Source organism: Gopherus flavomarginatus, chromosome 2 (genome assembly GCF_025201925.1).
Source record: "Gopherus flavomarginatus isolate rGopFla2 chromosome 2, rGopFla2.mat.asm, whole genome shotgun sequence".
NCBI lineage: Eukaryota > Metazoa > Chordata > Testudines > Testudinidae > Gopherus > Gopherus flavomarginatus.
This window is the reverse complement of record NC_066618.1, coordinates 279356862-279384218: the sequence shown is the minus strand read 5'-3', so window position 1 is coordinate 279384218 and position 27357 is coordinate 279356862. Positions and strand designations below refer to the sequence as shown.

General features: G+C 43.1%; 2 protein-coding genes across 8 annotated transcripts in view; one reads left to right on the top strand and one right to left on the bottom strand.

The window, feature by feature from the left end:
* Positions 1–1660: 1660 nt before the first annotated feature.
* NTAQ1 (N-terminal glutamine amidase 1) lies at positions 1661–21286 on the bottom strand. Of its 2 annotated transcripts, XM_050941379.1 has the most exons (7): positions 21085–21286; positions 18906–19005; positions 18384–18434; positions 13235–13306; positions 12291–12439; positions 11790–11914; positions 1661–1965 (listed from the first exon to the last, which is right to left on the bottom strand). In XM_050941379.1, the coding sequence occupies exons 1-7, from the start codon at positions 21171–21173 to the stop codon at positions 1859–1861; spliced, it is 693 nt and encodes a 230-aa protein (XP_050797336.1). In that variant the 5' UTR covers positions 21174–21286; the 3' UTR covers positions 1661–1858. The 2 variants fall into 2 exon arrangements, with proteins under 2 accessions (XP_050797336.1, XP_050797335.1); XM_050941378.1 differs by lacking the exon at positions 13235–13306.
* A 2353-nt stretch (positions 21287–23639) lies between these two features.
* ATAD2 (ATPase family AAA domain containing 2) overlaps positions 23640–27357 on the top strand; it is an 89778-nt gene continuing 86060 nt past the window's right edge. For 5 of the 6 annotated variants that reach the window (XM_050940581.1, XM_050940585.1, XM_050940583.1 and 2 more), the window contains exon 1: positions 23640–24209. In XM_050940581.1, the coding sequence (XP_050796538.1) occupies positions 23979–24209 (231 nt within the window). In that variant the 5' untranslated portion in view covers positions 23640–23978. The remainder of the gene's footprint in view (positions 24210–27357) is intronic. The other variant, XM_050940584.1, reaches the window with a different exon arrangement.

The window sequence follows — 27357 nt, the reverse complement described above, 5'->3', positions numbered from 1 at the left end:
ATATAAAGCTTTCTTTTAAGACCTGTTGGAGTTTTTCTTTAGTAAGGAACTCCAGGGAATTGGGTCTGCAGCTCACCAGGGAATTGGTGGGAGGAAGAAGTCAGGGGAAAACCTATGTGTGTTAGATGTACTAGCCTGACTTTGTATTCACTCTGGGTGAGGGGGGAAGAGAGATTGACTCTCGGTAATTCTGTTCTCCAGGCCGGGAACGGGAAGGGTGGAATCCCTCTGTTTAAATTCATGGAGGTTGCTTCTGTGTATCTCTCCAGGAACACCTGGAGCGGGGGGGAAGGGAAAAGGTTTATTTCCCTTTGTTGTGAGACTCAAGGGATTTGGGTCTTGGGGTCCCCAAGGAAGGTTTTTGGGGGGACCAGAGTGCCCCAAAACACTCTAATTTTTTGGGTGGTGGCAGCTTACCAGGTCCAAGCTGGTAACTAAGCTTGGAGGTTTTCATGCTAACCCCCATATTTTGGATGCTAAGTTCCAAATCTGGGACTAGGTTACTGACAGATGCCTGGCTGTGGTCACCTACATTTCAGCTCCACATGTGATAGGAACAGCAGGTCTCATACAACCTTTACTCCACTGCAAACAAGCTGGTAGGGAGAGGGTGGAGAGGAGCAGGGAGTGAATGGAGTGTTGACTTTGACCCTCTGCTGGTGTGTGTGGTGCAGTCAAAGGACCGGCATAAATTACTGCACCCAGGAAACATGGGTTGAGCAGGGACGAAACTGAGGGCTTGTCTACACTACCGCGCAGGGTTGATCTAAGTTATGCAACTTCAGCTACGTGAATAGCATAGCTGAAGTCGACGTACTTAGATCTACTTACTGCAGTGTCTTCACTGCGGTAAGTGGGCAGCTGATGGTCTCCCGTCGACTCCACTTGTGCTCCTCATTCTGGTGAAGTACCAGAGTCGGTGGGAGAGTGCTCAGTGGTCGATTTATCGCGCGTATACTAGACTAGACGTGATAAATCGACCCCGCTGGATAGATTGCTGCCCCCTGATCCGGCAGGTAGTATAGACAAGCCCTGAGAGATGCATACAGTTCTTTCCCTGGCCTCAGTGGCCAGCACTGTATTTACAGCATTGAGCAAAGGCTCACTCTAGCCCTAAATTTTGGCATTCTAACAGCATACATTCTGGAAATGTTGATGAAATGCTGTCAGACTTCAAATAAGTATTATGCTGAATGAAAATGTTCCTTGCCCTTTATCTCAACAGAGTGACATTTTTATAAGAGCTACAGGAGTAGGCAGATTATTTATTCTGTAACGGTTAACAGGGATCATCTCTAATATCCATCATTCTCTATATGGAACTAAACATCTGTTCTGGACTGATGAGAGAGGAAAATCGTTGTGGTGTATTTCCAAGTTGATTTTTTTAAACTTTGTATATTCTGAAGAAAATATTGAATGTACTCATATCTAAGGCCTTGATCCTGCAGTTGGATCCATGCAGGCAGATCCTTACATTGCTCAGACTCTCATTGAAGTCAATGGGCTCCACACAGGCAAAAGCTTCTATCTGTAAGGATGTAGCTGCAGGACTGGGGTCCAGTAATCTCATCTGACAAATTGAAGTTTAGGTGTAGTAGGGTCAATACAGATGCTGTAGAATTAGTCTGATCCATAATATAAGTTTTAACTCTTGTTATATAGTCAAAATAAAGTATTTTATTCAGTTCATTGCATTTTTGTTCAATTCTTGTATTTGACAAACCAATACATTTCATAGAACAAAACCAATTTATAAATAGAATGACAAGGGCAACCACAACAAAACAAAAAAGGGAAGCTGATGAGCTGATTTGTCCTTTGTTTACATCACTGTCCTTTCAAAGTGAACTTGAAATCAGCTCTGTCTGCCGTACTGATCCACAAAGTCAGGTAGCAGAAATACTGAGCCCCATCCCACCTGGGGATTCATACTGATAAAATCGTCCAGGTTCATCTTGGAATCTAGATAAGGAGCACAAATAGAGAATATTAGAGTCCTAGATAAGGCATCTATTTAGCACAGGAATGCATGAACATTATTGGTCAATCAAATGCAGACAGAAACCTGTTTTGACGTAGAGATTAATATACACATACATGCCAGCAAAGAGCTCATGTCAAGGGCTTCTTCCTTCTCATGAAAAGCCATTGAATAGGGAAAACACTATTCAGAGGGAATTCTGCAAATTGTAAGATACCTTCAGAGTCTTCATTTCCTGTTTTCAGGATGTAGCATTTGTCTCTGGTCCCTATCTGTCCATGTCAATAATTTCGTTACCTGACCAGCATTAAAGAGTATGTAGGAAAACAATAGAGATTTGCAGCAGTGCCAGAGGGCACTTATATCATGCCACGGAGTTCTGGTGCGGGATAAAAGGTGACCAAAACTAGAGAATTTAAAAAAGGACTGCTATAGTAAAAACTACGGGTCCTATGGCATCTCTCTATTCAAGAGGAGCCTGATCCTGCAAGGTCCTGTGAGACCTTGCTCCTATTTAAGGGCCTGATCCAAAGCCCATTGGAGTCAACGGAAGCTTTTCCATTGACTTCAATGGGGCATTAGATCAGGGACATAGCAATTAGTAGGAATTAGAAGGTGCTGATCACTTCCTATGAGATGCTGATCAGCTTCGAGATTGTGCCCCAACTAAGAAAACAATTAATGGACTTCATCAGGTCCCATGAACTCATTTGAAAGACTCCCAATGATTTTGAAGTTCTTTGGTTCAAGTCCTAAATTCTGAAACCAGAGCCATGATAACTTGGAGGAGACAGTTGGGAGATGCTTGTGTAATCTCCACGTCTGAATTTAACATTGAGAGTGAGGAAAATCAAGTAAGAAAGAATATAGCAATGGAGAAAGGAACAGCAGTGGGTAGGAGAATGGACCTGAAGAGAAAAGATAGCACCGGTACCAATGAAGCTAACAGTTAAGTAGGCGACACTGGCAGTGGAATGACAGTACGTAATAGGGCAAGGACTGTGGGCGAAGCAAAGCAGCAAAAATTAAGATGTTTGTACACCAATGCAAGGAGCCTGCATAACAAAATGGAGGAACTATAACTACTGGTGCATGAAGTTATGTTCTTATGTTCTTAAGTGAAACCAGATATAGGGATAACAGAAACATGGTGAAATAGTAGTCATGACTGGAGTAGAGGTATTGAAGGATACGTGCTGTTCAGGAGAGAAGTAAAGGTGATGGTGTAGCATTGTATATTAATAATGAGGTAGACTGTAAACAAATTAGAAGTGATGAAATGGATAAGACAGAGTCTATTTGGGCCAAAATCATGTTGGAAGAAAGCTACTAGAGGTTCCCCTGGGATAGTGCTTGGGGTATTCTACAGACCCCCAAGATCCAATTTAAATATGGATAGAGACCTCTTTAATGTTTTAATTAAATAAATACTACTGGGAATTGTATGATTATGGGAAACTTTAACTTACCAGATATAGATTGGAGGACAAGTCTTACTAATAATAGTAGGGCCCAGATTTTCCTGGATGTGATAGGTGACAGATTTCTTAACCAAATAGTCGCTGAACCAACAAGAAGTGATTCCATTTTAGATTTGGTATTGGTGAGTAGTGAGGACCTCACAGAAGAACTGGTTGTAGGGGACAAGCTTGGTTTGAGTCATCATGAGCCAATTCAGTTTACACTAAATGGAAGGATAAACAAAAATAGATCTGCAGATAGGGTCCTTGATTTCAAAAGGGCAAACTTTAAAAAATTAAGGGAATTAGTTAGAGAAGTGGACTGGACCAAAGAACTCAAGGATCTGAATGTGGAGTAGGCTTGAAATTACTTTAAGTCAAAGTTGCAGAAACTATCCGAAGTCTGCATCCCAAGAAAGGGGAAAAAAATCATAGGGAAAGGTTGCAGACCAACCTAGATGAGCAAGCATCTCAAAGCAGAAAGCCTACAAGGAATGGAAGGTGGGACGGATCAGCAAGGAACGTTACCTCTTGGAGGTTAGAAAGTGATAAAGGGATAAAATGAGAACTGCCAAAAGTCAAGCAGAGTTGGACATTGCAAAGGGAATCAAAACCAATAGTTCTATAGCCATATCAATAAAAAGAAAACAAGGAAAGAAGAAGTGAGACTGCTAAACACTGAGCATGGGTTGGAGATTAAAGATAATCTAGGCATGGCCCAACACCTAAACAAATACTTTACCTTAGTTTTTAATAAGGCTAATGAAGAGCTTAGAGGCAGTGGCAAGGTGGCAAATGGTAACAAGGATACGGAGGTAGAAATTACCACATCTGACGTGTAAGTCAAACTCAAACATCTTAATGGGATTAAATTGGGGGCTCCAGATAATCTTCATCCAAGAATATTAAAGGAACTGGCACATGAAATTGCCAGTCCAATAGCAAGGATTTTTAATGAACCTGTAAACTCAGGGGTCGTACCCTATGACTTGAGAATTGCAAATATAGTTCCTATTTTTAAGACAGGAAATAAAAGTGATCTGGGAAACTACTGGCCTGTTAGCTTGACCTCAATTGTGTGCAAGGCCTTGGAAAAATTTTTGAAAGAGAAAGTAGTTACGCACATAGAGGTGAACAGTAATTGGAATAAATACAACATGGTTTTACAAAAGGTACACCATGCCAGACTAACCTGATCTCCTTTTTTGAGAAGATAACTGGTTTTTTTACACAAAAGAAATGCAGTAGATCTAATCTACCTGGATTTCAGTAAGGCATTTGATACAGTTCCACATGCAAAATTATTTGTAAAATTTGAGAAGACTGGGGATTAATATGAGAATTGAAAGGTGGATAAGGAACTAGTTAAAAAGCTGTGGAACAGCCTTCCAACAGGAGAAATGGAGGCAAAAAACCTAACTGGCTTCAAGACTGAGCTTGATAATTTTATGGAGTGGTAGTTCGATGAGACTGCCTACAATGGCATGTAGCTGATCTGTGACAGCTAGCAGCAAATATCTCCTATGGCTGGTGATGGGACACTAGATGGGGAGGGGTCTGAGTTACTCCAGATAATTCTTCCCCAGGTGTCTCTTTGGTGGTCTTGCCCACAAGCTTAGGATCTAATTCATCGCCATATTTGGGGTCAGGAAGGAATTTTCTCCAAGTCAGATTGGCAGAGACACTAGGGGTTTTTCGCCTTCCTCTGCAGAATTGGCACATGGGTCACTTGCGGGTTTAAACTAGTGTAAATGGTGAATTCTCTATAACTTGACATCTTTAAATCATGATTTGAGAACTTCAGTAACTCAGCCAGAGGCTAGGGGTCTATTACAGGAGTGGCTGGCTGAGGTTCTGTGGTCTGCAGTGTGCAGGATAGTCACAATGGTCCCTTCTGTCTTTAAAGTCTATGACACAAAAATCCCTTCTGTCACTGTCGGTAGTATCTACACTACGGTGCTATCTGCCGCAGTAGCATAGACATGGCCCTAGTGTATTTAGTGTAGTGCCCTACTGCTGTATTTATGCTTTTTTAAAACATGGATTATTTAGATATGTCAGAGCCAAAGCCTACTGTTGTTTAACTGATAGATCTACAAGTACAGTATATAGGGTAAAATTCACTTCAGCTGCATAAAGCCCAAGTAATTAGGCTTATACTGGTGCAGTGCACAAGGGATTTAGGGAGGACAGAAACCACTCAACGGCAAGGTAGGGATGCAGCCCACCCATAATCCAACCCATTCAGGTACTATTCAGTCTCTAGACTGGAATATCAGCTTCTGCCCCTCTGCATGCACTATGTACTGCCTATGGAAACTGGGATTCGCAGTTTGTCTCCATCCAAGTACTAGCCAGGCCTGGGACTCTTTAATTTCCAAGATCAGATAAGATCAGGTGCATTCAGTCTGGTATGGATGTCTTACACAACGTGTAACAGCCCCTTGAATCCTCTAATCACAGTTCCCATAGCCCCTCCTCCAACTCCACTTTTCATTCCAGCCTATTGTAGGGCCTGTGCGTAGTGACAGCAAAATAATTATTTAAAAAGTGTTCCTTACATGATAAAGAAGCCCAGAGGGACATTTTAGAAGTTGAGTTACAAACTTTGGGGGTGAAGAGGAAGAGAGTGATGGGAGACGGGAGAGAGAAAGTATTTTTAAACAAGGGAACACAGGTGCAGCTGTAAGCAACATGAAAGGGTGCTACCATATAATCTTTTAGGGGAGTAAAAAGACTCTCCTAAACTTAGCTGACCAGCAAGGTCTATAAAAACAAACAATTTTAATTAAGGAATTTTTTTTCTTTTAAAAAGCAGGACAGAACTTCTAAGTCAACAGTGATCAACACTGTTTCATGGATTAGTCAATAGATGGCATTGAAGCTCCATGACAGCTGGTTTTCTTCGCATTGCAAGATATGCCATTTGCAAGATATGCAGTCAGGCCTCTCAATTATTTTTATTAACAAGGAAGCCCTGCATTCTGATAAAATTTCCTCTTTCTCATTATTAGAGCTATTTGTTTTAAATCTATATTGTGCCATAAGTTTACAGTGCCGTACAACTTTAAAAAACTGCTGGGCAAAAGATATCATCATAATCCAGACAAAGTCCTTCATCTGAGGTTCTAAGGCCTAAAGTGGAACAGGAGAGTTAACACATAAGAACAGAGTGCAGATGTTATTGCTGACAACCCAGGTGGTTTTTCAGAAGGGACTGGAGTGAGAGCAAGTAGAAAGGCTCTTCCAGGCATCGGGGGTGGCACAGAAGAAAGCAGGGGTGAGAAAAGACAAATTGTGTTTACGTTCTGGACCCAATCCTATTTAGGAGCAGGACCAGGCCCTAAAGATGGAAACTGTTGTCGAGACACTGATTAAATGAAATGGCTGTTTGATTTGCTTTTTTCTGCCTAACCACACAGCAACACTTCTTCTGACAGAACCATTTTAGTAGAGCCATGCACAACATATTTTATTACTGCAGCCATGCCCAGGCATTCTGGGACTCTTAAGGTACGTTGTCCATTATGCCTGACACTCTTGCTATGAGCAGGGGCTTATGGATAGTTTCCAAATACTAGGCCATGCACTGTGGGATGGAGTTAGTAACTGATACAGCTGCAGTGCCTGTGGTTTCTGTCCATAGTGGGTAGACTGCAATGATTCAGCTGAACCAGAACTAAAGATCTTATTCCAGATTTAACAACCCCATGCTAGAGCTATTCCAGGTATTTACAGGCATTGGATGCAAAGTGCTGTACATCCTTGTACTAGTTACAGAGAAAAGACAGACTGTGATTTTCCAAGGAGCCTAGACGTGGGCTATAAAGGAGATGTTGGGTGTTTTTGTAACCCACGTGCTTCATAGGGATATCTCGTTAAGGGATCTATGGGGAGTGGGTAGGAATGAGTCATTGTTGCTAGGCAGATGTACAATTAGCACTCAACACTCAGAAGTTTCTGGAATTGGGTGTGATAGTTTGGGATATGCTCAATAGGATTGATGTAGCTGAGCCACAGAGTAAAACAGCCTGCTTTCTGCTCCTATCTGTGGAGCATTTAGGTTAATTATATTTTTAACTCTCCAACAGGGAAGCCCTGGCAGGGTTAATTAAAGAGAGGAGAATTGAGAGGGAAAACTAATTTCCTTCATTTTAATTGTATGCTTGGAATATTGCTTGATTTTAGCCAAACTGTTTTTTAATTTAAATTCTCTCAACTACTACGATGGACCTATTTTTCTCTTATTTAAATGTGATCATGAGTAAAGAGTCATTTATATTTTGACATGCATCTGACGAAGTGGGTATTCACCCACGAAAGCTCATGCTCCAAAACGTCTGTTAGTCTATAAGGTGCCACAGGACTCTTTGCTGCTTTTACAGATCCAGACTAACACGGCTACCCCTCTGATACATTTATATTTTGCTATTCTCAGTTTTGTATTTTTCTTTTAATGGATTTATTTTAAAATCTATATACCTACCTGAGTGATTTCAGCAGAGGAGGAGGAAGAATGTGCATGGATTCTATTTGAACACTTCTACAAGCAAGTGGAGGGAAGATGTTAATTTTGACACAGCAGACTGTATAAATTTTGGTGATCAAAGACTATAACTGAGACAGGTGAACTCAACCTAAGATTCTGGGAACTCTGAGTTTCTTCTCACTGTATTTCTGTGGGGACTGATATGTTTAGATGTGTTTGCTTTATTTATGTATAACTGTGAAACTAATGGATGTGGATTTTAAAATAACCATGTTATGTTGTAGAAATTAAGTTATTATTATGTTTCTTTATAATAAGATTTTATAAATTTGATACTTAAGAATTAAATTCACTCCTTTTTTTCTTTTGGACTTGATTGTTGGGAGGTCGACCCTGAGCAATCCTTGTTGAAAATCCTCAATGACTGAATTCTGGGTCTTCATGTGCTTTTTCTGTGGCAGTTGTTTTTAGGCATTAGGAGAAAGGCAGTGAAGTAAACTCTAGTCCACCCAAAAGTTACACTTTGAAAGTGGGAAGTTTGACTGTGCAGCATATAGACTACTGGAAGCCAAGTACTGAGATTCAAGAAAAGGGAGGCTCTGGAGACATGATCAGAGCAGCAGGAGAAGAGAATCTGCAGTTAGGTAACGATCAGGATTAGAAACTTTAATTTTTAAAAATTGAAGGTGAGATTCTCATACAATCTCCTGATTCCAACTTTAATTAATTAAGCTGGGGCTGTAACAGAAATATCATGAGGCTTGTGATAAAATCATTAAAGTTGACAATCTTGCAAATGGTACAGGAAGTCATATTGGTAATGGCTGTAGGCAGTCCTCTGCCTTATGAGTCATTATTGAACCAATGTCTCATTAGGTAAACTAGATACTGTACCCTCAACTTGGAATTGAATAGAGACTGGCAGTGGCTAGGTCATTACACAAATTGAATCTATTTCCCCATGTTAAGTATCCTCACACCTTCTTGTCAACTGTCTGGAATAAGCCATCTTAATTATCACTACAAAAGTTTTTTTTTCCTCTTGCTGATAATAGCTCATCTTAATTAATTAGCCTCCTGTGGAAGTTGCCATACCAACTCTGTTTTCCTGTTCTCTGTATGTATTATATATATCTTCTTACTATATGTTCCATTCTGTGCATCTGATGAAGAGGGCTGTAGCCCACAAAAGCTTATGCTCAAATAAATGTGTTAGTCTCTAAGATGCCACAAGTACTCCTGTTCTTTTTTCATTAGGTAAAGGCACTGTGCCACTATTCAGAGGAGATGGAAAAGAACTCCTGGCCACCTGGGATCATTAAATATCCCATGCCATTTTCCATAAAAGTGGTGGTGGTAGTCCCAGTATCCTGGCCTAGTCAAACTGGATAACTGTATCTACATTTCCACCGTCATTTCCATTTGACATTCTTTGTCACTTCCTGTTCTGAAGTGCTATGAGCCATTAAGCAGTTAAAGTGGAAACATTTCAGTACCAGAAAAAACAAATTCCTGTCTTTTTCAAGTTTTATAAAAGCTTTTGAATCCTTCAAAATGAAAGGAGCTGTAATGTAATTAATATTGAAAAATACAAATATTTTGTAGGAGCAGAGCAGCAAAACTATGTTGATCTTCATCTTTAATAACGTGTAAATAATTCCTAGATATTATGGTGATAAGTGCTTTAGAAATACTGATATATTTAGAAATGTATCAATCTTTTAAATGTATTTTAAAAGATATAAGGTGCTCACTTTAGTAACATCCTAAGGGAAAATATAGAGCATGCAGCAAACAGTACTAATATAAAAAGATCTTCTTTGTGACTTTGTAATTATCTTTTTACTAGCCGTAAGGAAATTAACTACTCTAAATTATGAAAAAGAATGTACTAATACAAAAGTAGAAAAACTGGTATGGTGCCTTATAAATAAACTGATATAAAACAATAAGCAGGAACCACTTTGCCAACCACTGAAATGCAGTAAATGCTAGAGTGAAATGTGTTAGCAATTTAATGAAGAAAGTGAAATACCATATCTAATTGAATGAAGCTGCATGGAGAATGTAGTTACCTGAACTGGAATTTGGTCAGGACACTGGGGCGAACGCCCATAAGCTCTTTACTGATCACAGGAAGTCAAACCCCTCAGTTTTCTATCCCATTTGGGGGAAAAAAGACCCCTCCTGTAGAACAGTTCCCCGTAACACAGTGCTGAAATATTAGTTCACTACTGACTGAGGGAAGAGTGCCACCTACTGATTGACTAGTAGCAAAGGAATTCAGTTTCTTGTCCCACTTCCATTGTCTAAGTGCAAACTTGAGCAACAGTGAACTCTAACAAATTATGTGTGGAACTTTAGTGATTTACAGGAGTCACACTGAGCTTTAGGGTTGAATCACTGGTGACTGTGGCCTCTCTTCAGCAAAGTAGTTAGGCATGTCCCTAACTTTAAGCACATGAGTAGTTCCACTGAAGTCAAGCTTAAGAATCTTAGGTAGCTGTTGAGGTACAAATACATATGTATATGAAAATCTCAAGTGAATGAAGGAATAAGGCTGGAGAAGAAACTGAACCTGGCTGAACAAGGAAAGGAAAGAAGAAAGTATCAGGATAGCACATACTTAAGAAGAGAGGAAGGGAATGGAAACAAAACAAAAAAGGAAAAATATCAAGTGTTTACTTGATCAGGGTAAGAATGTTCAGGACCAAATTACTTAAGCATGTGCTTAACTTTAAACAGATGAGTAATCCCACTGACTGCAACAGGGCTACTCATGTGCTTAATGTTAAGCATGTGCGTAAGTGCTTCACTGGAGTGGGGCCAGAGGGCTCAGCAGCCTGTAGGATCAAGCCTGATGGGACACGATTCAATAAAGCATTCCTACTCAAGATAAGTACATGCTTAAATGCCAAGCCCCATGGGAGACAGTGGGACTTAAGCATGTGCTTAAGTGCCACCCTGACTAGGGATGAACATCTATCTGCACCTGTTTAAGTGCTTTCCTGAATTGGGGCCTGAATGATCTTTTAAAAACAAAAACCACCCACCGTCCTTTTTGAGCCCCAGGGCCAAATTAAAGTGTAGGCACTATAGGCTTATTCACAAAGCCCCAGCTCCTGGAGTCCCATGATGAGATCAGAACCTTGGTTCTCTTTTTAAATTATGTTTCTATCCCGCATGTAAGGAAAAGCTTGAAAATGTGACCCGAGTGTAACTGAAGCCCGTCTGGTTGTCAGACAAACCTAAAACATTAGTTCTGAGAGGTGTGAACTGTCCCATTCTTCTTAACTCTGATACCTGTGCCACCCCAAGGAGAGGCATGGCCATAGCATGGGGCCAACATGTGGGATGTGCCTACAGTCCTGGGTTATCTTAACTCAGCCCTGTGGATCACATGGGCATATACTTTCTTCTTGTGAAGACTGACTTGCATATGAGAGGCACAATCTGAATACAAGTCTGAGACCCAGGAATTCCGAAATTCCAATCCCAAATCTATCAGAGAAACACTCTGTGACTGTGAACAAGGTCACTTTATCCTCTCTGCATCAGTTCCTAATGAGGGGACATTAATGCTTACTTGCCCACCTCACACAAGATGTTGTGATGCTAGTTAATTTTTGATAAATGCCAGAAACAGTGTTGATTATATAATCCCATAGGTACATGCAAGATGCGAGTTCATATTTTTTTCTGATGAAATAATAAAGCACTTTGTCTTGAAAGGAAAGGTGGCAGTGCTTTCACAGTATATTATAGAAGCATAAATATCTTGGCTTTATTTTGTTTCATTTCCTCGACTCAAAAGGAACTGGATTTTTTTTTGTTTTGGGTGTGGCATGCTATTTACCTGCAGTTTCAATGCAAGGGTAGGAAGGAGGAGGCTTCTGCCAGTGTCCACTGGCATCTTTCATGTGAGATCGGTCAGAAGCAAATGTCTTCAGATACAAATCTGCTTGAATCAGTCTGATTTTTCTAAACAAACATATAATTCAAGAACGTACTAAGTGATGGAGTGATGTAATACTGTATTAGACATTACTAACCCAGAGCCTGTTCCTGCCCTTTAAATCAAATTCATATAGTTTAGTGGTATATTAATAGTGTCAAGTAGCTGAATGACTAACAGGAAGTAATGCAAGGAAATAGAAAGTTTTATTGATGGATGAATGATTGTACCTTTAAGGTCAGGATCATTCATTAGAAGAGCAGTGTGGTGTGTTTAATTTCCTGCACAGTAACAGATTATACGTAGGTGACTACGCATACCAAGAAAAATATCAACTGAATCAATTGTTGAGGCTTGGCTTTTGTAAAATATTCTGTACCACATTTGTTTTAATTTTCTCACCTTCTAAATCCTGGAAGAAGAATATCATCTGATTTAAAAGACTCCTCAATGTAAGTGTCAAATGGACATGGAAATGGCAACACTGAGTCAAGATCATAAATGAAGTTCTGGTCTCCACTTGCAACATGAAGTAAAATAACATGGTAATCCTAGGAGTAAAGGTCATTGATAGTTAACTAGACAGTTGTAAATGGTCATAGAGAAACCTCAGAGATATTAGGAAAAGGGGACAGAAATCACCCCCAAATCATAACCCATAAATGATGGCGCAGAGATGAGCTGCAACTGTGATCTCTCCCCTAGTCTATCCAGCGGATACTCTTTCCAAGTGGAATCCCACTTTAACCTGGATTACCAGGGTGAAATGCCATCTACTTTCACCATCCTGCCAGAGGTACAGGGCAAACAGTGCTTTATACCCTCTTTTCACCTGAGTTGCACTCATGAGAGGCTGCACGTTTCATTACCTTCACCTCTCTCTGGCCCTCAATTCTACCACTCTGACTGGATCCCAGGATAGCAGCCTGCTTGTTTTCAGCTGTAACAACACGACAGAGACAACTGCAACTGGAACCAGCAAGCCACTCCTCTTTGTATACCTGTGACCCAGGGCTGATTAAAGTGACTCCAAACAGCTTGTGTCCATTCACCCAAAGGTACACAGCACACAGGGAGAAAAAATTTAAACCTATCAGTCCTGCACACCCAAAGTTTGCCTGCAAGTCATCACCTCTCTCAAGCTTAGCCTGAAGAGCTGTCTCAGGCACAGCCTGAAGAGCCCCTGCCTTAGTTCCAGAGACCTGTTGAATACACCACCAAAATAAGTTTTGTCTCCCCAAGCAGCTGCTGCCTGCTCCTCCCCACTCTCCTTTTCTCTAGGCTAGGGGTTGTAATTGCTTAGGCCCAGATTCACTGATTTCAGTGGGAATTAGAACTCTAAATACCTTCGAGGATCTGGACCTTAGTGTTCTTTTGCTCTTGGTCTCTGGCCTTGAAAAAGCAGGACTGTCACGTTTCTAGTCACAGGCAGGTACGGAATTTTCAATAAATAGCTCACCCATTCCTTCTGTTAAGGTCCTTTGGTATTCTCCCTAGAGATACCTTATCTTGGTCAGTTTCATTTCCTGTTTGCTGCCCCCTAACACCTCCCTGCCCAGTTCGATTTAACTCTAGGCAGTCAGACAGAATCTCAACCAGGGAACTATATAAAATAATATAGATATCTCCTTAATTTCTACATCCTAATACAATAAAATATTTGAATTGGATAACATGTCCTTTGTATTCATTTCAATCCCAACCAAAAGCTGGCACAGATAAAAGAGGACAACTTGCCTCTTTGTGAAGTGATTAGCAGCTAATTTTAATGCTGTGTTTGATTACTCATTTTGTACAGTTAATCACAATTAACTGTAACCTAGTAAAGTGAATACAAAATCCACTTATGGAAAGAGTTTGAGGAGCTTTCTTATGACATTTTCAGTGCTAAACAAGGCTAGCTGTTTAGAGCAAGAAATTGAAAAAAAAATTAGGAAAATTATTTTGTAATACTAATACACGTATTGGAACTGGAGCTGTGTGAAACAACAAAATTTAAAAGGGATGGAACAGTGACAATGAGAACAGGGAAACCAGCTATAGCTTATGCAAGTTTGCATTTCTAGTTGCATTGTCTACCAAAATTTTTTGAATTCAATATATTTTGATGGGAAACACTTAAAATCTGTAATGGCCTTCTCTGTCCCTTTTCTGCCTTCCTCCTCATACCACTTAGATCTCATTCAAAACTAATTATTTGTAAAGTTGGTTTGTTTTTAAACTAAGTTATTTTTGAGTTACAATTGGGGGCAGGGTGGAGAAGGGGTCTTGCAATGATATAATTAAAATGGCTCAGACAGGTTTTTTCTGATTTTCCCAAACAATTCACTCCCAGTTGGAGATGGCATGTGCCAGTTTTTTAAAAAAAAATTAAGTTATAGGTACCTGAATAGGGCATTTATACTGAAAGTGCATCTTAACCTTCACTTACTAGAATATAAGATTGCTGCACCAAAACTGGACTAATGCTCCAGTACTGGACAATTCAGAGAAAAGTTCAGTGATAATTATGTCCAAAAAGGAAATTTTCCCTTAATACCATCCCACAGGGCATATGCCCTGACACAGGAAGCTGTATAACCCTCATATTTTTCTATCCCATGTACTATATATGTTGATATTTTCATTATCCATGTAAATATCTACACTTTTTTGGATCCAACTAGGCTCTTGGCCTCAGTATATCTTGTGGTAAAATGCTGCACTGGCGCAGCTGCACAGCTGGAGTGCTTAAGTGAAGATACTCCTATGCCAATGAGAGAATCCCGTCGGCGTAGTTAATCCACCTTAGTGAGAGGCCGTAGCTATGTCAACGGGAGAAGCTCACTCGCTGACATAGCGCTATTTACACCAGGGGTTAGGTCGATATAACTATGTCACTCAGACGTGATTTTTCACACTCCTGAGTGATGTAGTTAAATCAATACAAGTCTGTAGTGTAGACCTGGCCTTAGGTTCTTAACAACATCTCATGTGTGCTTTTCTAAGAACGAACATGCTGGATCAAACCAATGGTCCATTTAATCCAGTATCCTGGCTTCTGACAGTGGCTGCTGCCAGATGCTTCAAATGGAGTGAACAGAACAGGACAAATCATAGAGTGATCCATCCCCAGTCATCTAGTCCCAGCTTCTGGCAGTCAGAGGGATAGGGACACGCAGAGCATGGGGTTGCATCCCTGACCATCTTGACTAAAAGCATTGATGGACCTATCCTCAATGAATTTATCTTATTCTTTTTTTATCCCAGTTATAATTTTAGCGTTCACAACATGCCCTGGTACTGAGTTCCACAGGTTGCCTGTGTATTATGTGAAGTAGTACTTCCTTATGTTTGTTTTAAACCTGCTGACTATTAATTTCATTGAGTGACTCCTGTTCATATGTTATGTGAAGGGGTAAATAATCTTATTCATTTTCTCTAAACAGTTCCTGATATATTTTTTACCTCTATCATATTTGCCCTTAGTCATCTCTTATCTAAGCCAAACAGTCCCAGTATTTTTACTCTCTCCTCGTTTGGAAGCTGGTTCATATCCCTAATCATTTTTGTTGCCCTTCTCTGTACATCTTCCAATTCTAATATATATTTTTTTCAGATAGGGCAGCCAGAACCACACACAGTATTCAAAGTGTGAGTATATCAGATTCATATAGTAGCACTGTGATATTTTCTGTTTTATTATTTATCTTATTTTTAATGGTTCCTACCATTCTGTTAGCTTTTTTAGACTGATGCTGCACATTGAGCAGATGTTTTCAGACCACTATCCGCAATGATTCCAATATCTCTTTCCTGATATGCCTGGTAATAGCTAATTTAGACCCCATTGTTTTTTTTTGTATAGTTGAGATTCATTTTTCCAGTGGCATTACTTTGCATTTATTAATGCTGAATTTCATCTGACATTTTCTTGCCTATCATCCAGTTTTGTGAGATTCTTTTGTAACTCTTCACGATCAGCTTTGGACTTAACTATCTTACGTAATTGTGTATCGTCTGCAAACTTTGCCACTTCACTGTTTACCGTTTTTAAATTTATGAATATGTTGAACACACTGGTCCCAGTACAGATCCTTGGGGAAATCGTGACATTTACCTCTCTCTACTTGAAAACTGACGGTTTATTCCTATCTTTTGTTTCCTATCTATTAACCATTTATTGTTTATTTTATTTAGTGTTTGACTATTTGCCAAACCAAGCAAATAGCATTCTTAGTGGCCAAGCTACTGATACATGAGAGGACATTCCCTCTTATCTAATTATTCCTTACTTAGCTTAAGAGCCTTTGGTGAGAGGCCTTGTCAAAAAGACTTTCTGAAAGGTACACTATATCCACTGGATCACCCTTGTCCATATGTTTGCTGACACCCTCAAACAATTCTAATAGGTTGTTGTGGCCTGATTCCCCTTATTGCTTAATGTGCTAGTGCAGGGGTCGGCAACCTACGGCACACGTGCCAAAGGTGGCACGCAAGCCGATTTTGCCTGGCACGTGGCTGCTAGCCGGCATCCCAGCCGCCGGCCCCACTCAGCCCACTGCCGGCTGAGTGAACGGAACCCCAAGCTGGCAGGAGGCTGAGCGGGGCCGGCGGCTGGGTACCCCAGACCAGTGGCGGGTGCTCCTCCCAGCTTCCCACTACCACCACCGCGCTCGGGTTCTGCGGCTCCAGGGAGTGTGAGCCGCCAGGGCACAGGGCCCTGAGCCTTCTGCGGGACGGGCAGCAGCAGTGGCTCACGCTCCTGGGAGCTGCAGAGTCCGAGTGCAGCAAGGGGGGAGCCAGGGGGCGCATGGGGACAGCTGCCCGCATGCATCCGCTGCAGAAGCCCTCCCAGGGGCGGGGAGGCACCAGGCTGCAGCCCAGGCAGGCGCACCCCCCAGCTCTCCGCTCACCACGCACAGGTTCTGTGGCTCCCAGAAGTGTGAGCCGCCGCAGCTGCCCTTCCCGCAGCTCCCCCACCCCGCTGCCTCAGCATTCTGCAGGGAAGGGGCTGTGCGCACAGCAGCCTGGCAGCGTGTTTTGCCTCCATGTGGAGCCAGCGTCTGACCGGCATGGGCATGGTAAGAGGAGTCCCGGGGGGCAGTCAGAGAGCAGGGGGAGGGTTGGATGGGTTGGGAGTTCTGGGGATCCTGTCAGGGGGCAGGGAGTGGTTGGATGGGGCATGAGAGTCCCAGGGGTCTGTCTAGGGGCAGGGGTGTGGATAAGGATTGGGGCAGTCAGGGGACAGGTAGGGAGTAGGGTCCTAAGAGGGCAGTTAGGTTGGGAGAGGTCTCAGGAGGGGGCAGTCAGGTGACAAGGAGCAGGGAGACTTAGGTAGAGGATGGAGTTCTGGGGGCCAATTAGAGGCAGGGGTCCCAGGAGGGGGCAGTCAGGGGACGAGGAGTAGGGGGCGGATTGGGGGTTCTGACGGGGGCAGTCGGGATGGGAAGTGGGAGGGAGTGGATAGAGGCGGGGCTAGGGCAGGCTTCTTCCCTCTTTTTTGATTGTTGAAATATGGTAACCCTAGGCAAGGGGGATGCCGGGGGGCGCATGGAGCTTGGTGCCCGCATACATCCACTGCAGCCTGCAGGAGTTCCAGGGGGGCGCTGGGCCGCAGCCTGGGCAGGAGGGGTGGGGGGACACGGCTGCTCCCTGCTAGCCGCGCCCCCATCTTTGCAAGGCTTCTGCCCCCCTGCACCGTACCGCCTCCTCCATGGCTGGGGCTCGCTGCTGCCGCAAGCAGAACACTCTGGCTCTCTGGTGCCTTCGGAAGGTGGCTCCTCCCTGCCGAGCTGCTGCAGCAGCCCAAGCCCGGCAAAGCCAGTGAGTGGACTCAAGGAGGGGGCCACCGGGGGGGGGGGGGGGAGTTGTGCACCCTCCAGGGGAGTTCATGGGGCGGGGAGGGGGGAACCTGGTCTGGGGAGCAGCTCCTGGGCAGGCTGACCCCTGGGATCTATGAAGGCTTGTTGGGATTTGCCCCTCAATGAACCGATGTGCAAGGCGGGGTGGAGGGGGAGGGCGCAAGGTGGAAGTTTCACCTAAGGTGCAAAATATCCTTACACCAGCCCTGCCCCAGGGGGTGCATGCACCCCAGGTTAAGAACCACTGCACTAAACTGATAAGATCTGCATTTTAATTTAATTTTAAATGAACCTTCTTAAACATTTTTAAAAACTTGTTTACTTTTAGAGTGACCAGATAGCAAATGTGAAACATTGGGATAGGAGTTGGGGGGTAATAGGCACCTATATAAGAAAAAGCCCCAAATATCAGGACTGTCCCAATAAAATCGGGACATCTGGTCACCCTATTTACTTTACATATAACAATTGTTTATAGACTTATAGAGACACCTTCTAAAAACGTTAATGTATTACCAGCACGTGAAACCTTAAATTAGAATGAATAAATGAAGACTTGGCACACCATTTCTGAAAGGTTACTGACCTCTGTGCTAGAGGTACTAGGGAAATGAGCATGCTATAAAGATCTACATAGAATAGAATGTCTTACCCAAACTACAGGTTCATCTCCACATCCTGACTGCTGCTTCCAGAGTGGTATCTGAAAATTACAAGTTAGAAGCTAATTTTAGGTAAACTAAACAAACATCTAGGATTTCAGTCTAATACAAGTTAGGTCAGTCTTCACTGAATGATAAAATTAGTTGGCTTGCATTATATCTGTGATGCAATAATTAAGCTTTTATCAGATTGTCTTTTGGTCTTTTTGAGCTCTTAGTTGGGGACATTGTTTTGGACCACACAGACCTTTCAGTCTCCTCAACTGATTGATAGCAGCAAAGGGATCCCTGCCATCCTCAGGGAGATGATACTTCTCCAAATGTCAACTCCAAGTCCCAGACTTCCATATACAACTAAAAGACTCACATTTTAGGATCTTTTCCAGTATCTGTCTGACCATGGGGCCCAGGTTTGCTACAAGACTCAGGCCACCTATATGCCTGGACCCCCATCTTTCCTTCACAGTGAATCTGTTTTGATCTTTGTTCCATATCACAACTCATCAACTTACCATCCTTCTCTCATTGGATATGAAAACAGCATAAAATTCTTCTAAAGGGTATTGATCATAACTTCTGATGTATTCACAAAGTTTCCAAACATTTTCCTCACTGTAAAATACAAGTTTTTTACAGTTCTTGTTTTATTTCTGATTTATACAAGAAAAATAGGATAAATGTTGTGATTATTCCACTTTTGGATTCATTTTTCTGTTGAAGATATTTTCTCAACTTCCCTTCGCAAATCTATTTTCAATCTCTAAAATTTAGGTCCAAGCTCTTATAAAAATGTTTCCACAAATAATTCATAGACTTTTAGGCTCAACCACAGTTTAGCAGACAGGAGGAAGCATAATTTGGTTTACTCGGTCATGAAATGCTTTGTAATACCAAATGACTGGTGTATCTAGTGTTTTGTCTTTTCGTCATTGTTTATGGCAAGTTTTGAGACAAGTATCAACAAATTATATTAAATACAGTAACTCCTCACTTAATGTTGTAATTATGTTCCTGAAAAATGTTTAAAAGGAATGATGTTAAGCAAATCCAATTTCCCCGTAAGAATTAATGTAAATGGGGAGGGGTTTAGATTCCAGGGAATTTTTTTCAACAGACAAAAGACACACACACACATACACACACACAAAGTTTTAAACAAACAATTTAATACTGTATACAGCAATGATGATAGTGAAGCTTGGTTGATGTGGTGGAATCAGAGGGTGGGATATTTCCCAGGGAATGCCTTGCTGCTAAATGATGAACTAACACTGGGCTGAGCCCTCAAGGGTTAATACATTGTTGTTAACATAGCCTCACACTCTACAAGGCAGCACGAATGGAGGGAGGAGACACAATAGATCATAGCAGTGGCTGCAAACTGAATGTGATGATGAACCCTCGCTATGCCACTGTAGCGCACCACTCCCTCCACTTTCCAAACTGCCGGGTGGTGCATGTGTGTGTGAGACAGAGACACACACCGTGTGTGTGAGTGAGACATGCATTGCACCTTTAAGTATGCTGACCCCACTTTAAGTACACTGCCTTTTTATGTATATCAGCAAGCTTAGACAGCAGCTACTGCCAGCAAGCTCCCTCTGTCCTGAGACCTGTCCCCCCCACCAGGCTGTGTGGAGATAGGTACAGGAACGGGGGGCAGGAACAGGAGAAGGGGGACACCCTGATATCAGCAACCCTCTTCCCATCCCTCCCTCTGCCCTGCACAGCAAGCAGGAGGCTCCCAGGAACAGCTCCAAGGCAGAGGGAAGGAGCAGCACAGGGCAGTGGGGGGAGGGACACCTGAACTGCCCTGCACTTGATAGCCTGCTGGATGGCTGCCACACAGAACTTAGGGGAACTGATGGGGGGCTGCTGGCCCACCTTGGTTCCAAGCCCCCACCAGCTAGCTCCAATGGGCTGCTCTTCCTGAAAGCAGTGGACAAAGCAGGGAGCTACCAAACAGTGTTATAAGGGAGCATTGCACAACTTTAAAAGAGCATGTTCTCTAATAGATCAGCGACATAACAACATTAACTGGGACGACGTTTAGTAAGGAGTTACTGTAAAAATCTTACCTGTAAAGATAAATGTTATCAAATGTATGTAACAGCTTTTTAAAATATTTGTTATTTTTAAATGGACTTCTATCTGATGCTAGTGAAAAATATTAACAATCCCTGTATATAAAATCATTATTGCCTAATATTACTACTGTAATAGTTCTGTACAATTCCAAATAAACTATGCCACTGATAACAATAACTGGGCATGACACACAATAAGTACTAATGGAACCACAAATTACTTTCCAAGTGATAAACTATCCAGGAGGCTGTACAATGATCCTGTATATTGTTATTCCCCAGTAAATCATCTTCCAGTAATCCTGATTAGGACACTCTGTAAATTATAGTACTTTCTAATCAATGCACCCTTTTATCCTATAATACCAAATGTTATTGTAAGAAGAATACTCTCTCGCCTGGCTCTTACGACCTAACTTCTTCCACTTTACCTCCTGCAAGAATACATGCAGAATTTCTAAAGAGAAATGGAAACATGGGAGACTGTAATAGGGAACCCTGACCCTCGGTGCATCCTCTATTGGTGCACTTATTACTTGACCAGCGAAGAAGAAAGCAGATTTACCCAGCACGCCGCATTTCTTACATGTCTATTGCTCCTTACCAATAGCAGCTGGTGTACGCACAGGCGTGCCGAGCAGGGACAGCTGACTGATAACCAGCTACTGCTGCTGCTACCCCTGGCTGTTCCATAGGTGACCCACATCCAGGTGTATGGGAGTATTGGCTAGGAGAGGGTTTAACAGGCTCATATACTAGAAGGCAGCACTGGCGCTTCCCCCAGCTGTATAAAAGCAGCAGTTTGCTCAGGAAGTGTTTGTGCAGGAAATTGGTGAGTTACAAGCAATTGCTTCCCCCAGGAAATCCTGCAGTTATCGCATGACTGCTAGGAACTCAGGCAGGCGGGAGGCATTTTAACTTGGACACAAAGCGAGATAATTTCTATTGTTCTGTTAAGCTTCAGCATGGTGCATCAAAGGCAGGAGAGAGGGGAGCAGGTTGAGCCGAAGAGTGGGGAAGGGAATTTTTTAATCCAAACCAGGAAGAGGGCATAGTTTGAGCCAAGGTGGGCCAAAGGGGAAGCTTAAGCCCAGTCGGACGGTGGGAGGATCCTGAGGTAAAACAAGGGGAGGAACGAGAGGGCTTGAGTGGGTAAAGAGATGAGACCAGGGATCCTGAGCTTAGAATGGAGGCGAGGGAGAGACCAGTGCAGAGGCTGAGCCTTAGCAAGAGGGTAGGGTGGGCTGGCACTGATCAAGAAGGGCAGAGGAATGGAATCTGGAGTTGTTAGTGAGGGAGAGACTGGCCCTGAGCCACAAGGAAGAAGAAAGTCTAAGGTGCCACAAGTACTCCTCATTCTAACAAGTTTATTTGAGCATATGCTTTTGTGGGCTAAGATGTTGAGGATGAAAAGGAAGCCTGTTCACAGGGTGCATGGGAAAACATCCCCAGAGAAGTGTTTTACATCTTAATTGTACATGGCCAAATAGATATTTGAAGTTAAATACAATACCTTTATTTCTAGTTGCCTTTTTGTTAAATCAGTGGAAGAGGTTCTTGAGCTAGTTCTAAGCCCTGAAAACTGGCAGCTTTGCCAGGTTAAGCAAGCTTTTAATGGCTGCACAAGGGCCTTTCATCTCATGGGCCATAAAATACACAACAGTTTATTTTGTTTTACACAATCAAGGTTTAATAATGTAAAAGACTATTTTTTTTATTTTAAAAAGCTGTATTCATTGCTATGCACTTCTCTATGTCTTGCCCCATAGTTTGGTGATGGGTAGGGCTACTTATAGGAAGGACTGTGTGGAAAGTTTGTTTTTTGTTTGCTTGTATTTTTTTCCCTAACATCACAAAAAAAATGCTTAATTTATTTCCAGGCCATGATACTTAAGCAAAATGTTGTCACATCAAAACTACAGTAAGCTCTCAATTTTTTGTGGATGAGAACACATCAGCATTTGCAGTGTGTAGATAAGAGCTTTGTAGCTGACAATGCACTTTTAACTGAAATGTGCTAAACTTTTTTGAGAGAATGAAATCTTAATATTTGAATCTTGAGTTTGGCTTATTGTTCAGGAGGATGGAAGCAGGGGAGGGACTTTAAGCAAAACAGGTTAATTTTTCATTAAACAGTCTATTTTGGAATGAAAATGTTGTTGCACTCTTTTTGTGATGGAATATGCTGGCTACTAGTGTTATGTCCCCATCTTAGCTGGGCCCACAAGAGCCAAAGAGCAATATTTCTAAAATAAGATTTTACAGATAAGCGAGGAGTTACTGTATTTACTTAGCCTAATGTTGTAGTTATGTTCCTGAAAAATGCTACTTTAAGCAAATCCAATTTCCCCATAGGAATTAATGTAAAGGGGGGTGGAGGTTAGTTTCTAGGGAAATTTTTGCCAGACAAAAGACATTATATATACACAGTACAAGTTTTAAACAAGCAATGTAATCGTGTACACAGCAATGCTGATTGTGAGACTTGGTTGAGGTTGTGGAGTCAGAGGGTGGGATACTTCCCTGGGAATGCCTTGCAGCTAAATGATGAACTAACAGTGGGCTGAGCCTTCAAGGGTTAACACGTCAATATAACTTCACACTGTACAAGGTAGCACAAATGCAGGGAGGAGACACAATAGACACAAAATAGATGCATGGCAGTGGCTGCAAACATTCCCTGGGGAAACTTGATGGATCTCTGTGAGAGAGAGGTGGGCATTGTCCCTTTACCTCCAGGGCTCTCACTCTAAGTACACTGTCTTTTTTTTTAAGTGTATCAGCAAATGGAGACAGCAGCTGCTCGGAGAAAGCTTCCTCTGTCCTGTGCCCAGTCCAGCTGCAACGTGTGTGCACATCTCCTCGTGTGCCTGACTGTGCATGGCAGAGTGTGTGCGCATCCCTGCCCCTGAATGTCCCGTGCCTGGGCACTGACGGGGGAGGGGGCGGGTAATGATAGTGACAAGGACCTGTTGAATTAGAGCCCTGGCCTGTACAGCAGGCCCCTGCAAGACCTGCACCTGCCTGGCGGGGATCAGGCTCGGCGAGCTCTCGAGCCGTGTCTCTTTAAGGGCCTGGCATTTGAATCCCCTTTCCGCGGGAAGCGATGCAGGCGGGCTGAGCGCGTTTCTCTTAGCCAATCAGAGCCGGGCAAAACACTTCCCCCAACTTTGCACGCGCCAAAAATTCCAACAGGACTCAGTACCGGTACGTGTCGCTCCGCACCCTGTCCGGGACTAACCGACAGGGGAAAGAGAGTCCCAGGAAAGGAGGGGGCGGAACGTCTCCTCTGTGTGGCCGCCCGCAGGGTCGGTAGGTGTAACAGGAACAGCAGGTACCACACGGCCTGCGCGCTCTCAGTACTCGCACTACGGCTCTAATGAGGGGTGGAGGCGGAGAGATACGACGGAAAGGCGGTGAAGCGACGGCTCGCGGTTTGTGGCGCCAGAATTCGGAGAGAAGCCGCCGCCCCCCTCTTCAGCCGGAACAGGTCCGGCCATGGTGATGCTACGGAGCAACACGGGCAGCGGGCGCGGCCGCCCTGTCCCGGCCGCCGCGGCCGGAGGCGGCCAGGGGTCCATTTATGATCTGATGGACTCGAGCTCCGAGTTCCTGTCCCTGAACTCCCCGGTGCTCCGGAGCCGCAGGATGGGCACCCGCTCGGCCGCAGCCGCCTCCGGCAGCAAGTGCAGCAGAGGAGCCGGGAGAGCGCCGGAGGCCACGGGCAGCGTGAGTAGCGGGGCAGCCTTGCTGCGGACAGCTATGCTGATGCGTTCCCCCAGGCCCGCCTGAAGCGCTCGGAACCCCCCCCCCTCCGAGCCCGCCGCCGCACTGGCCTCGGCGGTGACCGTCCCCACTGACTGTGTGGGGGAGGGGTGCGAGCTCTCCTGGTCGCCCCCATCCCCGGGGAATTGGGGGGAGGGGTGGTGTTCTAAACTCCGCCCAGAGAACCGGGCCCATCCCCATAGTGTGGCGGGGACTCTCCACAGCGGGAGCCTGTAGTAAGATACTTCCGGCTTGGCTCCCCTTTGCTGGGGTCGGCTACCGGATTATCCGCGAAGCTGTGTTCACTCCCCACGGGCTGGCTCCGGTGCCTCTTGCTCACCTACTGTTTGAGGGTCAGAACCTTGGCCTTGTCTTTAGGGTTTTAAGTGTGTGTGTGTGTGTGACATCATGGGCTCCACAGTAGAGAGAGAGCACTTCAGACTCACTCTGATGTAAACTTGGTGAGATCATCACTATTCTCGTGCTGTGGTTGGCCCTGCTTAGTTTATCTGCTTAGCTCCATTGTGTGTGTGTGTTGTGTGGCTTTGTTTTTTTTAACTGAAGGATATTTCATGAATCAGTCACCCCAGATGAAAACTTATCTTTTAGCAGTAAAGACAAGGCCACTGCAATGAGATGTTACTGTGGTGGGTTGTGCAGATTAACATGTCAGCAATGAAAGTTTTTTACATTTTGTTGTTAACTCTGAAGGCTAACAAGGACAGTTAACATCTTGCATAAATCAGTGAGGGCAAATTCTATCTTTACACAAGGACTGAAGCTGCTGGAGCACAAAGTTGTAGCATCCTAAAAAGTACCAGCTTGCTGAGACCATCTGAATTTAATTCATGGCCATATGGGGGAGAGAGGAAGGATTCCCTGCTCAGGAGGGAACTACTAAGAAAAAACCTGAACCTCTTATCTAAAAGAAAACTTCTGAAAACTAGGGAGGGTAAATCCTTGTCAGTTCCAACTGAGACAAATACACAGGCATATCTTGCCTCCTCTGAACACAAACTATAAAATATTCCCATCTGCCACACACTAGGGTTCTCTTTTCTCCCATCTCCCCTGGTATGTGTCTCATCCTAGAGCTGGCCATGTTCATCCTGGCTTACCTATTAAAAACAATTGACGGAGTATACATAGAGTACAGTAATTTCTCGCTTAACGTGGTAGTTATATTCCTAAAAAGTGCTACTTTATGCAAAACAATGTTAAGCAAATCCAATTTCCCTATTAGAATTTATGTAAATAGGCGGAATTAGGCTCCAGGGAATTCTCTTTTGCCAGACAAGACTTATTTATACACACGCACACCATACTTTTTAAACACACAATTTCATCCTATACACAGCAAGGATGATTGTGAAGCTTGGTTGAGGTTGTGGAGTCAGAGAGTGGGATATTTCCCTGGGAATGCCTTGCAGCTAAATGATGAACTAACACTGGGCTGAACCCTCAAGGGTTAACACGTTAATGTTGCCTCACACTCTACAAGGCAGCAGGAATGGAGGGAAGCGACACAATAGACGCATGGCAATGGCTGCAAACATTCCCCGCAGAAACTGAACTTGAGGATGAACCTATGCTGTCCCATTGGAGCACACCTCTCTCTCCTCTTTCTAAAGTGCCAGGTGTGTCGTGTGTGAGACAGAAACTGACTGCACAACCTCAACCAAACTTCTCAAATGTCATTGCTGTGTACAGTATGAAATTGTTTGTTTAAAACTTATCCTGTGTGTATGTATAGTCTTGTTTGGCAAAAAAGAATTCCCTGGAACTTAACTCTTCCTATTTACATAAATTCTTACAGGGAAATGGGATTCGCTCAACTTCATTTCACATAAAGTAGCATTTTTCAGGAACATAACTACAACATGAAGTACAGTAACTCCTCGCTTAAATTGCAGCTTTCTCACTCCCATATCAGCCTGTGATGGGCTTTTACAGCTGCTGCAGTAGAATGTTCTGAGTTGATTACTTAGAGACCCCTTCATAGGTAACAACTTGAAAAGTTAGGGGATTATTGTGGGGAATGATGTGTAAGCATGGGTTTATCCTAAATACAAGATTTAAGCTCTTTATTGGGTTATTCAGAATATAGCTGTTTGAAACAGAGAAAGTCATTTGGTCAGAAAGTTAAACTGGGTCACAATGTTAGACCCAGGTCTGTCCCTCTGTAAATTCCTCTGGAATTTCTTAAATGTTGCTTATCTACAGTGAGAACATTAGGTGTCTCACTGGTACATGCTTCAACTGGGAAGGAAAATAACCAGTATGTGAAATTCAAATGTCCAAAACTACTTTACTTAACAACTAAATATGTTTCCCACTTAAGGTGTGTGTACATGTATACCAGAATGTCATGTCACTTCTGACGTGCAAAACAAAGGGTGGTTCAGTTAATTGCAAAACAGTTGTAAAGCTGCATATTTGCATAATTTAAAAGAGGAACAAAAATTTAAACTTTCCCCAGCAGAGTAAGTATGAGATCAGTCCAGAAAGAACATTTGGGAGCTTGAAGTTTAAAGGGATCTGAAGTGCCTGACTAAATTCTAGGATCACTACCAGTTAGCAAAACATCACAACAGAATGAAATTCTAACTTGTATGTTAGAACCTTTAGTTTTAGAAATGTTAGGCCTCTGTGGATGAGTATCTTTTGAAAACTAACTTCTCAGTGGGAAGTTCCCTGTCTCCATAGCAGATGGAGGCAGAACAGATCATTGCTCTGAGCCTGGGCTTTGTAGTGTCCTTTGGGAGGAATTCTCCAGAATTCTCTGCCTCCAAGCAGCACACATGAGATTTCAGGTCTCCCTTTTAGCAGAGCTTTTGCAGGACTTTTAACAAACTGTCAGTTTCTTCAATGGCTTCAAGGCTTTTTTTCCCTCAGAACTTCAACCCCCTCCCCCACCCTTTCTGAGGTGGGTTAGAAAGACAGAAACTCTCCTCCCCTTAGAAATGGCAGTCATAGACAGCAGCCCCAGGAACTCAATTCCCAGATGGCATGCAGCTAAGGTCCATGCAGACATAGTTGAGCAGGCTCCAGCAAAACTCAGCATGGGAGCAAGATAGTTGCTGAGATAGTTGAGCAAGTTGCATGAAAGCTG